The sequence below is a fragment of the Arachis ipaensis genome, chromosome B7, assembly GCF_059453495.1.
Source record: "Arachis ipaensis isolate K30076 ecotype BB chromosome B7, ASM5945349v1, whole genome shotgun sequence".
NCBI lineage: Eukaryota > Viridiplantae > Streptophyta > Magnoliopsida > Fabales > Fabaceae > Arachis > Arachis ipaensis.
This window is the reverse complement of record NC_142442.1, coordinates 107,470,032-107,481,619: the sequence shown is the minus strand read 5'-3', so window position 1 is coordinate 107,481,619 and position 11,588 is coordinate 107,470,032. Positions and strand designations below refer to the sequence as shown.

Genomic DNA, 11,588 nt, shown 5'->3' with positions numbered 1-11,588 from the left:
TCTTACCAAAGTTATATATAAAAAATGAGTAACCGCAAAACCCCCTTTAACACCCCTTTTTCTTTTTTTCTCCTTTTTTCAAACGAATTCATCTTTCGAACCATATCCCATCCCGGACGTGATGAAATAGGATGAATTGAGACAGTATTTTGTAAATACGTAATTATCTTGAATATATCAACTATTTATTTACTTTTCGATCACTCGAAAAGAACAAAAGAAACATCTTGTTCTTTCTTCAACAATTTCTGATCTCTAGTAGACTTCTCAGTAGGATTCGAACCCAGATGCAGTTCTGAGAAAAAAAAAACAATAGGCTCTTGTAGGATTTCCAAAAAATTTTTCGATTTCTTCTGAAAGCAGATGATTATTCATCTACTTCTCACATTCCATGAATAGTCGGCACATTGAAGAATATCCAGAGACATTTAAGGAATCGCTCTGATTCTATCTTTGTTCGTTCCGTTTGAAGAAAGGAAAGATCCGAACAAAGAATCAATCTTTCTTTTAGTTGTATCTCTTTGATTGGTCAATGTATGATATTCCGAATCCTCGTTCCTAATGGAATCTCTGGATTGATCAAAAGATCCTTTCAATTGCCTAAAATCCGTTTGAATGAAACTAGATCTCGTAAAATCATATTGACTATTTGATGATACATTCCTTACCTTGCTAAAAAAACCAATCCTTGTTTACCAACCACACATTATCTAACCAAATCCAATTTTCTCTCTATATGCTCCTTAGAATCCGATTCGCCCGAATTCTTCCTCCAACTAACGAAGAGATCTTGCCAAAATTGCCACATAAAATTGAGCACAATTTTGCAAAGAAATAGCCCGCTTGTTTCTCAGAAAAAATGAAAAACATGCTCAATATCATTTGATTGAGCAGTTGACCCAGCCCTCTAAAGAAATCTCGTGTAACGCCGCCCTATATTCCAATTCCAAGACAGACAATCGATGTGTATCAATGATGTCAAAAGGGCGGTAATAGTCTTTGGGGGGAGCACAGGAATTGCATAAATACTCCCGGTAGGGTATATTTTATTTGTCTGTTCTCCAGAGGTTACTGTACAATTTATAAATATAACAAATTGTAACAACAACAAAGGGGAGGGGGGAAACGATCGTGTACAAATCAACGAGGAAGGAAAAAAAAAAAAACTGTTCTCTAGAAGGAAACAAAAAAAAGGCTCTGCATTACCCAAGTTACCTCAGTTACAGATGCCTCGAGTCTTCTGCTGCCTAACTTTGCAGGACACTGGACCGAGAAGATCGCGGCGTGCCTTTTGATTTCATTAAAAGAGTTGGTTTGACATTTACTTCATAATCTTCCAACTGCAAGTTCAAGGAATCGCTGTCGCACAATGTTAGCGCTAATGATTGACCAACAGTTTTTGTATAGTCATCCTGAAGGCTGATGTAGTCAGTAAGTTCTCCTTCAAGATCATCACTCTGATCACGTTGCCCTGGAATAACTACGATTCCAGCTTCAGAAACATCAATCGGAACAGAAGCAAAGTAACGCCCTCTGCTGTTACTATTATTCTGATCTCCAGATCTCTTCCTTTTCTTTCCCTTTTGTTTTTCGGGATGATGAAGCTTGCATCTGGTTCCTTTCGTACAGGTGCCCGTTGCTTCAAAAGTAGGACAGATATAGCTGTGCTTCTTCCTACACTGATCATACATGAGCAAGCGAGTATTAGTCTCCGGTCATTTATGCACACAAATTTTTCGAAGAACAGTCAGCAGAGCCTAGAGTACAGAAAAGATTATAATTAAATAAACAAAATTACACTTAGCAGTATTACTCCATTAGGATTACCAATCCAACACAAACAGTGCAACAGGCTGCAACTGACTAGTCAAATATGAAATTCTACTCAATGAACCCAAGTTGACATTAGAACCCTATATGGCCTATAACCTACATAAATACAATGAACCACCGGATCATATCCAGATTCTGCTAGTTGAAATGGAAATTCATACGCAAAGAAATGGAAATTCTAGCAAAATGAGGAACAAATTAAATATTCAATATTATCCAGAAAACAAAATTAATTATGTTGGTTAATACCTCATTCCCATCAGCACAATAACCCTTGAGAAATCCTTCACAAACAGAAGCCTTAGGGTTCACATTGACATGTCTATATGGGCAATTTCGGTTTGTGCATAAGCCTGCCATGAAAGTCGTCAGAATTATAACTTCCTTTGGAAGGAAAAAGACGAATTATATCAAATATTACTTTCTAATAACCTTGCAGAAAATAAGAACAATCTGGCATTCTCTCTGGTATAACCTGCACAAGTGATTAACCTCAGTTTAGACACAGGAGTAAATGCAGTAGATAACATTCAATTTCTTGGACCTGCTGCTATAACAAAACCTTATGAGTCAATTTGCAGTTGGGAGTAGAACATAAACCATTCAGGAACTTAGTACAGACAGCAATTTTTGAGGGATCATGAACATAAGGGCATTTCCCACCCTCCTTGTTACATTTCCCAAATCTAGTAAAAAACTGACAATACTTCTGCTTTCGAGCCAACCGTTGCCTGGCAGTATGCAAGCTCCATCTAACTTTTTCATTTGCCAATTTTCGAGTTCGTTTTTTTGGGTCTCTGATAAGCTGATTACCATTTCCAATTCGGACATATCTGTGAAAATTGATTCAGTATAGCAAGATCAATAACACTGCAGGACTTGGCATTATACAAATATTTTCCCTTTGGCTGCTTTTAAGCGAAGACAACCAACACTGACGAAATTCAAAATACTATAGGTATAAAAGCCAGTGCATAAGAAGAGGTAACATACTCATCATTTCCAATCACCAATCTCCTAGGAATGTAAGCTCTTTTCACAGCCAAGCCCGAATCAGTAGTGGCAGACAACAGGGATTCATCATCTACAAAAAGAATTGTAAGTGAAACATTGTAAGACCAAGTAATAGGATCTATTAACTGCTAGAGAAAAACAGCAGACTTATCCACAGAATATAATGACAAAAGAATGGGAAGCTGAACAGAAATGGAAGAACATTCATAATGGTCAATCCCATATTGGAAACAAAAGAAAGCTTAATGATTCCACACCTCACCTGGCATAAACAGGAAATCAACTACAAACAAACTAAATGGTGTGGAGTATTTTATATAAGATAAGCAATAAAAAAATTGACAACATTTCAAGAATTTATGCATCCACAAGCTCCAACCTAACGATATACAGGCAGGGCATATGTACACAGCCGTGACAACAGATGGGGTGAGTAATTCCAAATTTTGAACCCATGACCAACAAGTCACAAGGCATCAAGACTTATATGTTTGGATTTTCTTTCTGCACCTTTACCATCATCATATAGACATTAAAATAAAAAAGGGTAGCCCAGTGCACAAGCATCCCGCGTTAACGGAGGGTCCAGAAAAGAGTCGTACCCAAAGGGTATAATGTACACAGCCTAACCTGATAATTACATCAGTGGCTGTTTACATGGATTGAACCCGTAACCTTAAGGTCACCCAGAGATAACTCAACCATTGCTCCAAGGCTCCACTTCTATAGTATAGACATTAAGTTAATCAAAGTGAGTCATAATGCTAACAGGTAATTCACTGCAAATGTTCAACTAGGGAACACATCTTTGGGAGAGGAAATAGGTCAGAGTCCTTTAGACATGCCTCACCTATAACGCTATTTCAAAGGCTATTCATTATTGAAGTTGAAAAGAAACTAGCAAGCATTGCTTAGCTGATGCAATTAAATTGTTTGTTCTAAGGAGCATCCATCATCCTTTCATTCAGTTCTTAATCTATCCCACAATGTTTTTTCATTGTGCTTAGAAGAATCTTGAAAACTGCCATACCACAATTTGTCCTTCAGCAGTCTGAGGCACCGTATTTCCAAATTACGGTTTTCATCATTCATGGCTTCAACAAAAGCCAGACAGCTTAAATATGATTCTTGGTCCCTATAAATATAGGTCATTTTGATTTTAATCTCTCTTGCCACTTCTCTCTTTCTTTTTTTGTGCTTTTAGTCTTCATCATTAATAGCTTCGATCATTATATTTCATTAAAAAATGATTTTAGTTTGTACAAATATAATAAGCGACCTATAAATATCCCTGCAAATGCTTCATTCAGCCTAGGGGCGTATCATGTTTTTGGTGGACTGAAAAGTATGAAAGGACACACAAGGTTCAAGTAAAATGGTTCTCACAGAAATCCTGACCACCTGAAATCCTCTGAAGTGTGCGCCTGGAAGGATCCATTTTGTAGCGAACTGAACCAATACGGAATATACGTTCTACAAAATCAACCCATTACTTTCAGCCAGTAAGGAAAACAAAGATAAATAGAACAGAGCATAAATAAGCTTTAATAGCACGTTAAACAAATAGTCTGCAGCTTTATGATATGACAAACTCTCATGGAAAGAATGTTTCCTACTATTTGCATGGGAACCAACGCAAGCTGCACCTTTTTGCTCTCTCTTTTTCCTCTCTACTGCAGCAACAGCAAGTGTGGCCTCCTAAAATGATGATGAGAAACTCTTAAATTCACTGACTAAGAAAGATCTATTTGCATAAAGTAAAATATACCAAAAGCCAAACTAACCTCATTAGCTTGCTTTGAGTTCTTCTCAATGGATTTGGACCATTTTAAACTAGACCCACCAACACTTAATACCTTGGATTTCCAAAGAGAAAACCCACGGGTTGACCTAGTGTAAACAGTATCCATCTTTCTGAAATGAAGCAATTTCTTACTAAAATAAAACAGAAATCAAAAGTTTGCAATTTTGGGCTGCTGGTTGCACACAACCCAAAGCAGGAGAAACAAAGCAAACATAAAGGAAGGAGTATCAAATGCTGAGTACCTAATTGCTGATAAGAAGCTACTATTGGAACATGAAGCAGAATTATGAACGACGCTTCTTAAATATGTTGGTCTTTTCCATGGAAATAACTGAGGCAAAACCTTTTGAGAATGCCATGAATTATGGCCATTTTTAGGTGACTTTTTGCCACATAATGTCCAGACTAATGAGGCTCTTAAAGATTTGAATGACCTCCCAGCAACTGAAAAGGATAAAGTTAAGACTCAGCTCTAACCATGAATAACGGGAAATAAAACTAATATATGGAATAGCACCAACAGCTCAAAATTCCTCAGCCAACAGTGAGTCAAAGCAAGGGCTGGGAATGGAGAAATCACTCCACCATAAGCTCAAACAAATAGACTCAAGACATGCAGAGATATAACATAAACACAAGCAAACAACGAAATAAAATAAAAAGCTCTAAAAGTTAGGCTCAGGACATCGTATAGAAAATTGTGAAGCTGATATTGAAAGAAAATGCCATTTATGCATTCATATATAAAGCATATAAAAGAAGAGATGAACACAAACAGAATTCTTGTAAAACAAGGGACACATTTCTAGCAGGTATAAACTAATGGATAGATGCATATAGCAAGCAGTTCAGTGTACTTTTAAATTATTATATTTTAAACAGCAAACAGTATTCAACTGAATACATGATATGCATCTACTGCAGCCCCAAGCCGAAAGTTATATATTTCTCAACGATGGTATGAGATTCAAAAGAGCAAAAATTATATGGAGATAAATTAGGCAAAATAATAAGTTCTCCACCTATACCTTTATGTAACTGCCTCTTACTAAACTTTCTGTTGCAAAGCACCTTACAAGACCCCTGAGCATCAGAATCTAGAGTGGCATTCGGCACTGCAACAGTCTGGTTCATATTCCTAACTAACTGATTTTTGCACCTCTTGTAGTAGCCTTCGGAGAAGGCTGTTTGGGACTTCTCATCACGAGAATTTGAAGTCGCTACCAACTGATTTGTTTTGGGCTTTGTATATACAATTCTCCTGGTGCTGAAAGAAGAAATGTGTCCATCATTTGCTTCAACTTGGTTCTCCAGCTTACTCAGTGGACTACTTTGATTATCAGGAGTTTCATACTGATTTGAATCATCTTTGGAAGAGTTTGGTGTATCATTGATATCTATCAGTTTTCTAGGATCTGATGCATTTTCACAGCAACCACTGGAAGGAGGTTCTACCAATGGGGAAGATATATTTTCCTCTGATAATGTGCCAATGGATAGTGAAGGTTTTCTCTGACTCTGCTGAGGGACCTCTGCTACTCCTGTTTTCAAGGTCAGTTGATCTGACACATCAATCCTGCTCCCAGATCTGGTACTCTTTGATAATTCATCTAAGCTCAAAGGTGACTTATTTACAGAAGAGATCTGAGTAAAAGAAACTGTAGTAGGCTGTCTTACAAGACTGTTACCTTTACGAATGTAAGAGGTATTCTGAAAGTTTCCTTTCCTATCTAGAATTTGCCTTTTGGGAAGAAATTTTCCTGGCGAAAGCTTGTTTCCAGGTAAAGAACCTTGAGAATTATTACCGGAACGTCGCCAAGTTCGAGGATTTGAGAGATGGGTTGAAGAGGCAGATGTCTTTGTATTCGACTTTGAAATGATGAACGAACGACCCTTTTGAGTTTTTGGCATGGCACCTCCAAGGGTATTTTTGCTCCCATTTTCTGAAAAATAAGAAACTGGACCATTATTTGAAACCTTGGAGTTGACTTGGGATGATTGTCGCATTAGATTCCTCTCAACTGGGTTACTATGCCCAGTTGCATTAGCTGACTTCATAATCTTATTAGTATGCTGTATTGGTGAAGTACAAGTAGGCAAATCAGAACCATGTTCAACTGCAGATATATCCCCACAATTGTTTTCATCTTGGATTGATGTACAATTTAAATTCCCTCTCTCAGGTGCTTCCGATATCCCTTGAGAACACACATCTGATGGTGCTTCAGGTGCATCCTCCTCCAAATCACCATCGGAAGGATGGGACACAATGCTCTGTTGATGAATTAAACTGTCCTTCATATCTCCCTTATTAAATCCAGACGTAAAAATGTCAGTTTGCATTTGAGTGCCATTTTCTTTGCATTCACCATCCAACAATGGGAACTGAATGTCCAAGTCCTCACGAAGTGAATGAGATGCAAAATCTGAGTTCTTTAATTCAAAATGGTCAGAACTCATGGTTTCATTATTTGCATATCTAGCGTCACAAGAACCTCCAACAAAATTGTCAGACAATTTCCTACTATCCTCTGAACATGACAATGATTGTGCACTAAACAGAACATCCATGCTTGACAATTCAACTTCTTTTTCGGGCGCTTGTTTATCACTGAAAGAAACAGGAAAATCCGCACAAGATTTGGATACCACAACTGCATCACTCAACTCAGAGGTAGTCGTGACTTTGATCCCTTTAGATAATAGTGAAAGATAATTTGCATCATCAATCTCATTATCTCTAACACAAAGCTCAGCCTCTGAAAGCTCCTTTTTCCCATGTAAAGTAACGATCCCATCCAAGCACGATTCCAGGTTAGAATCTAAGCTTTGAACAGATTGATCCAAAACTTCTGAACAACATGCATCCTTCACCTTCACACTTGAGGCAGTATCCCAATCATTTGCATGGCTAACTGAATTTACAGGTTTTGGAGAAATTCCCTCCATCTTTGAGTGCAAAAACTTTGAATGAGTCCTAGCTTTTCTCTTTTTCATATTGTTTGTATCCCCTTCACCAAATCCAACAGAAAGATTAGAACTTGAAAATGGCTCTTCCGTGCAACAATTCTCAGAAGATATGGCAGCGTAACAGGGGGAAACATCCTTCACAGCATCATTAGTGATGTCAGAACACTGAACAGAGGTACCATCATCTAAATTGACCGGTCCACTATAAGAACCCTGCGTCAGAGCAATAGCATTTTGTATGCAATCTGTACCAGCGTGAATCCTAATTTTTCCTGAATTTGAAGGGGCAGACATTGCGCTGCTTGATGCAGGGTTGATCACGTCTGGATTTTCTTCCAAAATAGCATACTTGGTGATAATAGTAGGGACCATATGTCCAAAACCAGATTCACCAGTAAGACCACATTCAGTAACTGTAAGCTTCTCTTTAGATCCTGTAAGATCACCAGAAATTAGGCCATAAACGCTACTAGCAGAGTTATATGTATTAGTGCGATCTGAGTTACCAATATTGTCAGCTGAACTAAGAACGCTGTCATCTACTACATCTATAACAAACCCATTCTGTGGACATCTTACATTTGAATAATTCTCACGTGATTGAAACTCTTGATTCTGACATAGCTGTTTAATATCACAACCCACATCATTGATTTTGGAAGTACTTCCATTTAATAATTCAGGAACCATGTTAGTATCTGGCATTCTACGCAAGTCATGGACAGAATTATTTGCATCTAAACACTCATAATCAATCTTTTTAGCTTGACCAGTAGAAGCACAAGATTGAGAATTTGGAATGTCAAGACCACTTTCAAACCTGGCGGCTCCTTTCTGAGTATCTGAATCTTCATCAGTTTCACATTCTCGTGACCTGGAATGTGGCCCCAAACTCAGCAGGGTTAGATCTCCATTTCTATCTTCAAGCAATTGATTCCGATCCTTTGATAAATTGTATGAACTATGGCCAGGCATTGACATCTTGTCTACAGTGATGCTTTTCTGCTCAAGACAAGGTTCAACTTTGTTGGGAACAGAGACAGATGAAGAACTAGGTATGACTCGATCAGGTTGCACACATCCATGAACCTTATTTGCTGATCGTGAATTTGACATTGTAGATTTTGGATTTCCAACAACTTTCTTCACTACTCTCTTGACAACTTTTTTCTTCTTTACAACCCTTGGGGAGGATTTACCAGAGTGAATTTTGGTACTTCCACCTGCAACCTCATTTTTCACACTATCAGTCTCGCGGGTGCAAGGTTGAGAACAAGGATTAACAACATTATTCTGTAAGCTTAAATCATTCACAGATCCAGAGCAGTCATTCACTTTGCAGGATGAGCTATTCAAAGTTACAACATCCCTAGATACTTTTGCAGCTTCCAAACCAGAACAATCACTATCGGATACTGAAACCTTTTTTCTCTTTTCTGAGGGAGTTAAATCAGCATCAGAGACAGAATTCATATTTGTATCATTAACAACAGTCGAAGTCGAAGTGGTCACAATAGCCTTCGCAACCAGGGAATTTGATTCAAAAGAGATATCAAGCTCCACAGGACTTCCTTCCCTTTCTTCTTGTTTCATCCCATAACCTACATGCCCACACTGCTCCTTGCCCCTGAAAACATTAGTGTTAGACTCAGCAGAATAACCAGCATTCCGTAATTGTTCAATCTCACGATTCCTATAACTTGGTTTTGCATTCTGGATCCTAAGAAGAGCACTCTTCTTTTGAACCTGTTTCTTTAGAGAAGGTCGCCATAATTCATGACCAAACTCCCTGCTGTTCCCTCTGCCACTATACCTACCCGATTCCCATCCATATTCCTCACGTGTCCCAACGCGGAAATCATCAACATTCTTAGCAAAACCAATCTCGCCGGTCCCCAATTCGAACCGTGAATCAGGCAACTCCTTAGGTCCCCTCCTCTCATTCAACCACCTCTTGCCTTCGCCATGCCCATCTCTTCTTCCAACCTTGGGAATCTCATCCTCGAATTCCGCACTATACCCGCGAACATACCCCCCGGGTTTCAAATCAATATTAATCTCCCTTGGCATCGCCGGTGGCGCCCTGCCGAAGCCTCCGTTGGGCAAGTCGTGTCTGGGTGGCAAATCCCCAACGCCGCGGCGGTGGTAATTGTGGTAATTAGCATCATTACCGCTGCCGCAACCAAACTCCTCATCCTTCCTAGGGTTACCCTCATACTCATACTCAAGTCTCAACCTGGAGCGATCGGGATCGTATCGAATCTTTTCGGCCGGATATGCCGAGGGCGGCAGCGAGACCCCTTCACGGTGTTGGCGCAATTCACTGTCGATATCAACGGGTGTATAATTCCTCGGAAGGAGACAGTCGGGAGCGATCCTACGGCCAGGGTTAGGGTTCCAGCGTGTTTCAGTGTCGAAACGAGGAAAATTGCGGCGGGGGAAAGGATCGCCCGGGAGGATTCGGCTGGAAATCCTGGGGGATAGGGAAAATGGCTGATTGTGGTTGTTGGAGATTGGGTGTTCTTCTTGGAAGGGGCGATTAGGGTAGTTAGGGGAATTGAATTGGGGGAATTGGTTTTGATGGGATGGCGGATGGTTGTTATTGGGGGCATAAGGAGGCGGAGGAGGAGGTGTGCGGATGGTGCGATAGCGGAGGGGTTGTGCTTGGGGAGGAGGGGCTGGCGGAGGGGGGAGGGAGGGTGGCGGAGGGGGCGGCGGAGGGAGGTGGCTGTGGTTGTGATGAGGAGGGGGAGGGGCGTACCTAGTGTGGTTGGTGTTATTGTCGTCGTTGTTGTGATCATGGTGGCTGTGGTGGTGGTGGTGGACGTAGTGGGAGTGGTGTTGGTCCATGACAGGTGATAAAGGATGGTAGTGGTACTCTGCGACCAAGTGGGGGATTGGTGGCGGCGGAGATTGGATCGATATCACCCTGCGTGTGTTAGTTAACTTGCAAGGCTCTCCTTTGCTGGATCCAACAACGGCGTTTCCGTGATTTTTGTTTGGAATTGTCGCTCCGGCTGCTTCGGCTGCTTCAGAGTGAATAATTATACAGTACCCCCCCCCACACATCTAAATCTTTTGGCAATTAAATTCAATCAAATTGACTCAAATCTAACAAAACTTACCCACGCAATGTGCGCTCAAAATCAAGCCGTGTTTTTTTATTTCGTATTTTATCGTATGCCTCCTTCTTCTTCTATTAATGTTACTGTTTCTATATTTTATTTTTGTTTTTTTTTTTATCTTCTTTTTCATATATTATTATAGTTATTTTTTTATTTAATTTCTATAATTTTTTGTTTTATGTTTAAAAAAAAAGAATAAAACAAAAAAATATAAAAAAATGAAATAAATATAAATAAATAAAAAATAGAAGATGAGATAAAAAATGAGAAAAATTTTTAAATGATATAGAATTTATCAAAAAAATAATACCAAAATTTTTTAATAATGACACATAAATTTTTTTATTTTAATAAAGTATAGAAATATTTTCTTTAATTTTATATTTTTTCATCTTATTATTCTTCTTTATTTCTTTCTTCTTTTCTTTTCTCTTTTACTCTTATTTTTTCTTTTAAAAACATTATTTCTTATATTAAATTTAAATGAATATGTCTATATCATATTATAATCTTATTTAGTTGAATAAATGTATGTTTACACTAATTGAATTGTGTTCGGTAGGTCGGATACCAGACGGGTTGGGTTGATTTCCTGATCAGAGGAGGGGAAGTCGTCTGGCCGAACGTCTTTGGGCTAAGGGTAGGCAAGGTCCCGAGCTCTTCGAATGTAGAGGGGGATGTCACCTGCAAAGACACTCCGACGCTCAAGTCAGTGAAGTGTGCAGGCGAGTAAAGAATGAGTGGTATGTGACGTACCTTGGGGGAAGGGTAGGTCCTTCCCCATTTATACCGTGTCAGAGGTGGGCCCTGCAAGGGCAGGCCCACCTTCTTCGAAACGTCCC

The 11,588-nt window shown here is 39.2% G+C and overlaps 1 protein-coding gene across 10 annotated transcripts; it reads right to left on the bottom strand.

Moving 5' to 3' along the window:
• Positions 1–1,017: 1,017 nt before the first annotated feature.
• On the bottom strand, positions 1,018–10,781 carry LOC107609527 (uncharacterized). 10 transcript variants are annotated; one of them, XM_088493027.1, is made up of 10 exons: positions 5,680–10,781; positions 4,894–5,095; positions 4,632–4,782; positions 4,464–4,545; positions 4,234–4,320; positions 2,827–2,917; positions 2,396–2,666; positions 2,266–2,308; positions 2,083–2,186; positions 1,018–1,679 (listed from the first exon to the last, which is right to left on the bottom strand). In XM_088493027.1, exons 1-10 carry the CDS (start codon positions 10,688–10,690, stop codon positions 1,248–1,250), a joined length of 6,474 nt encoding a protein of 2,157 aa, XP_088349153.1. In that variant the 5' UTR covers positions 10,691–10,781; the 3' UTR covers positions 1,018–1,247. The 10 variants fall into 10 exon arrangements, with proteins under 10 accessions (XP_088349153.1, XP_088349160.1, XP_088349154.1 ...); XM_088493034.1 differs by having other exon boundaries at positions 1,018–1,674; XM_088493028.1 differs by having other exon boundaries at positions 4,632–4,761.
• Between the last annotated feature and the right edge of the window lie 807 nt (positions 10,782–11,588).

Excerpts from the sequence above, each read along its gene's own strand:
- LOC107609527 (XM_088493027.1), bottom strand. The coding sequence starts at position 10,690 with ATGTGTGGGGGGGGGTACTGTATAATTATTCACTCTGAAGCAGCCGAA. Across the intron at positions 2,918-4,233 it reads TTCAGGTGGTCAGGATTTCT|ATGATGAATCCCTGTTGTCT; the intron begins GTGAGAACCATT and ends TTCTTTTTGTAG. Across the intron at positions 2,309-2,395 it reads ACTGCAAATTGACTCATAAG|GTTATACCAGAGAGAATGCC; the intron begins GTTTTGTTATAG and ends TCACTTGTGCAG.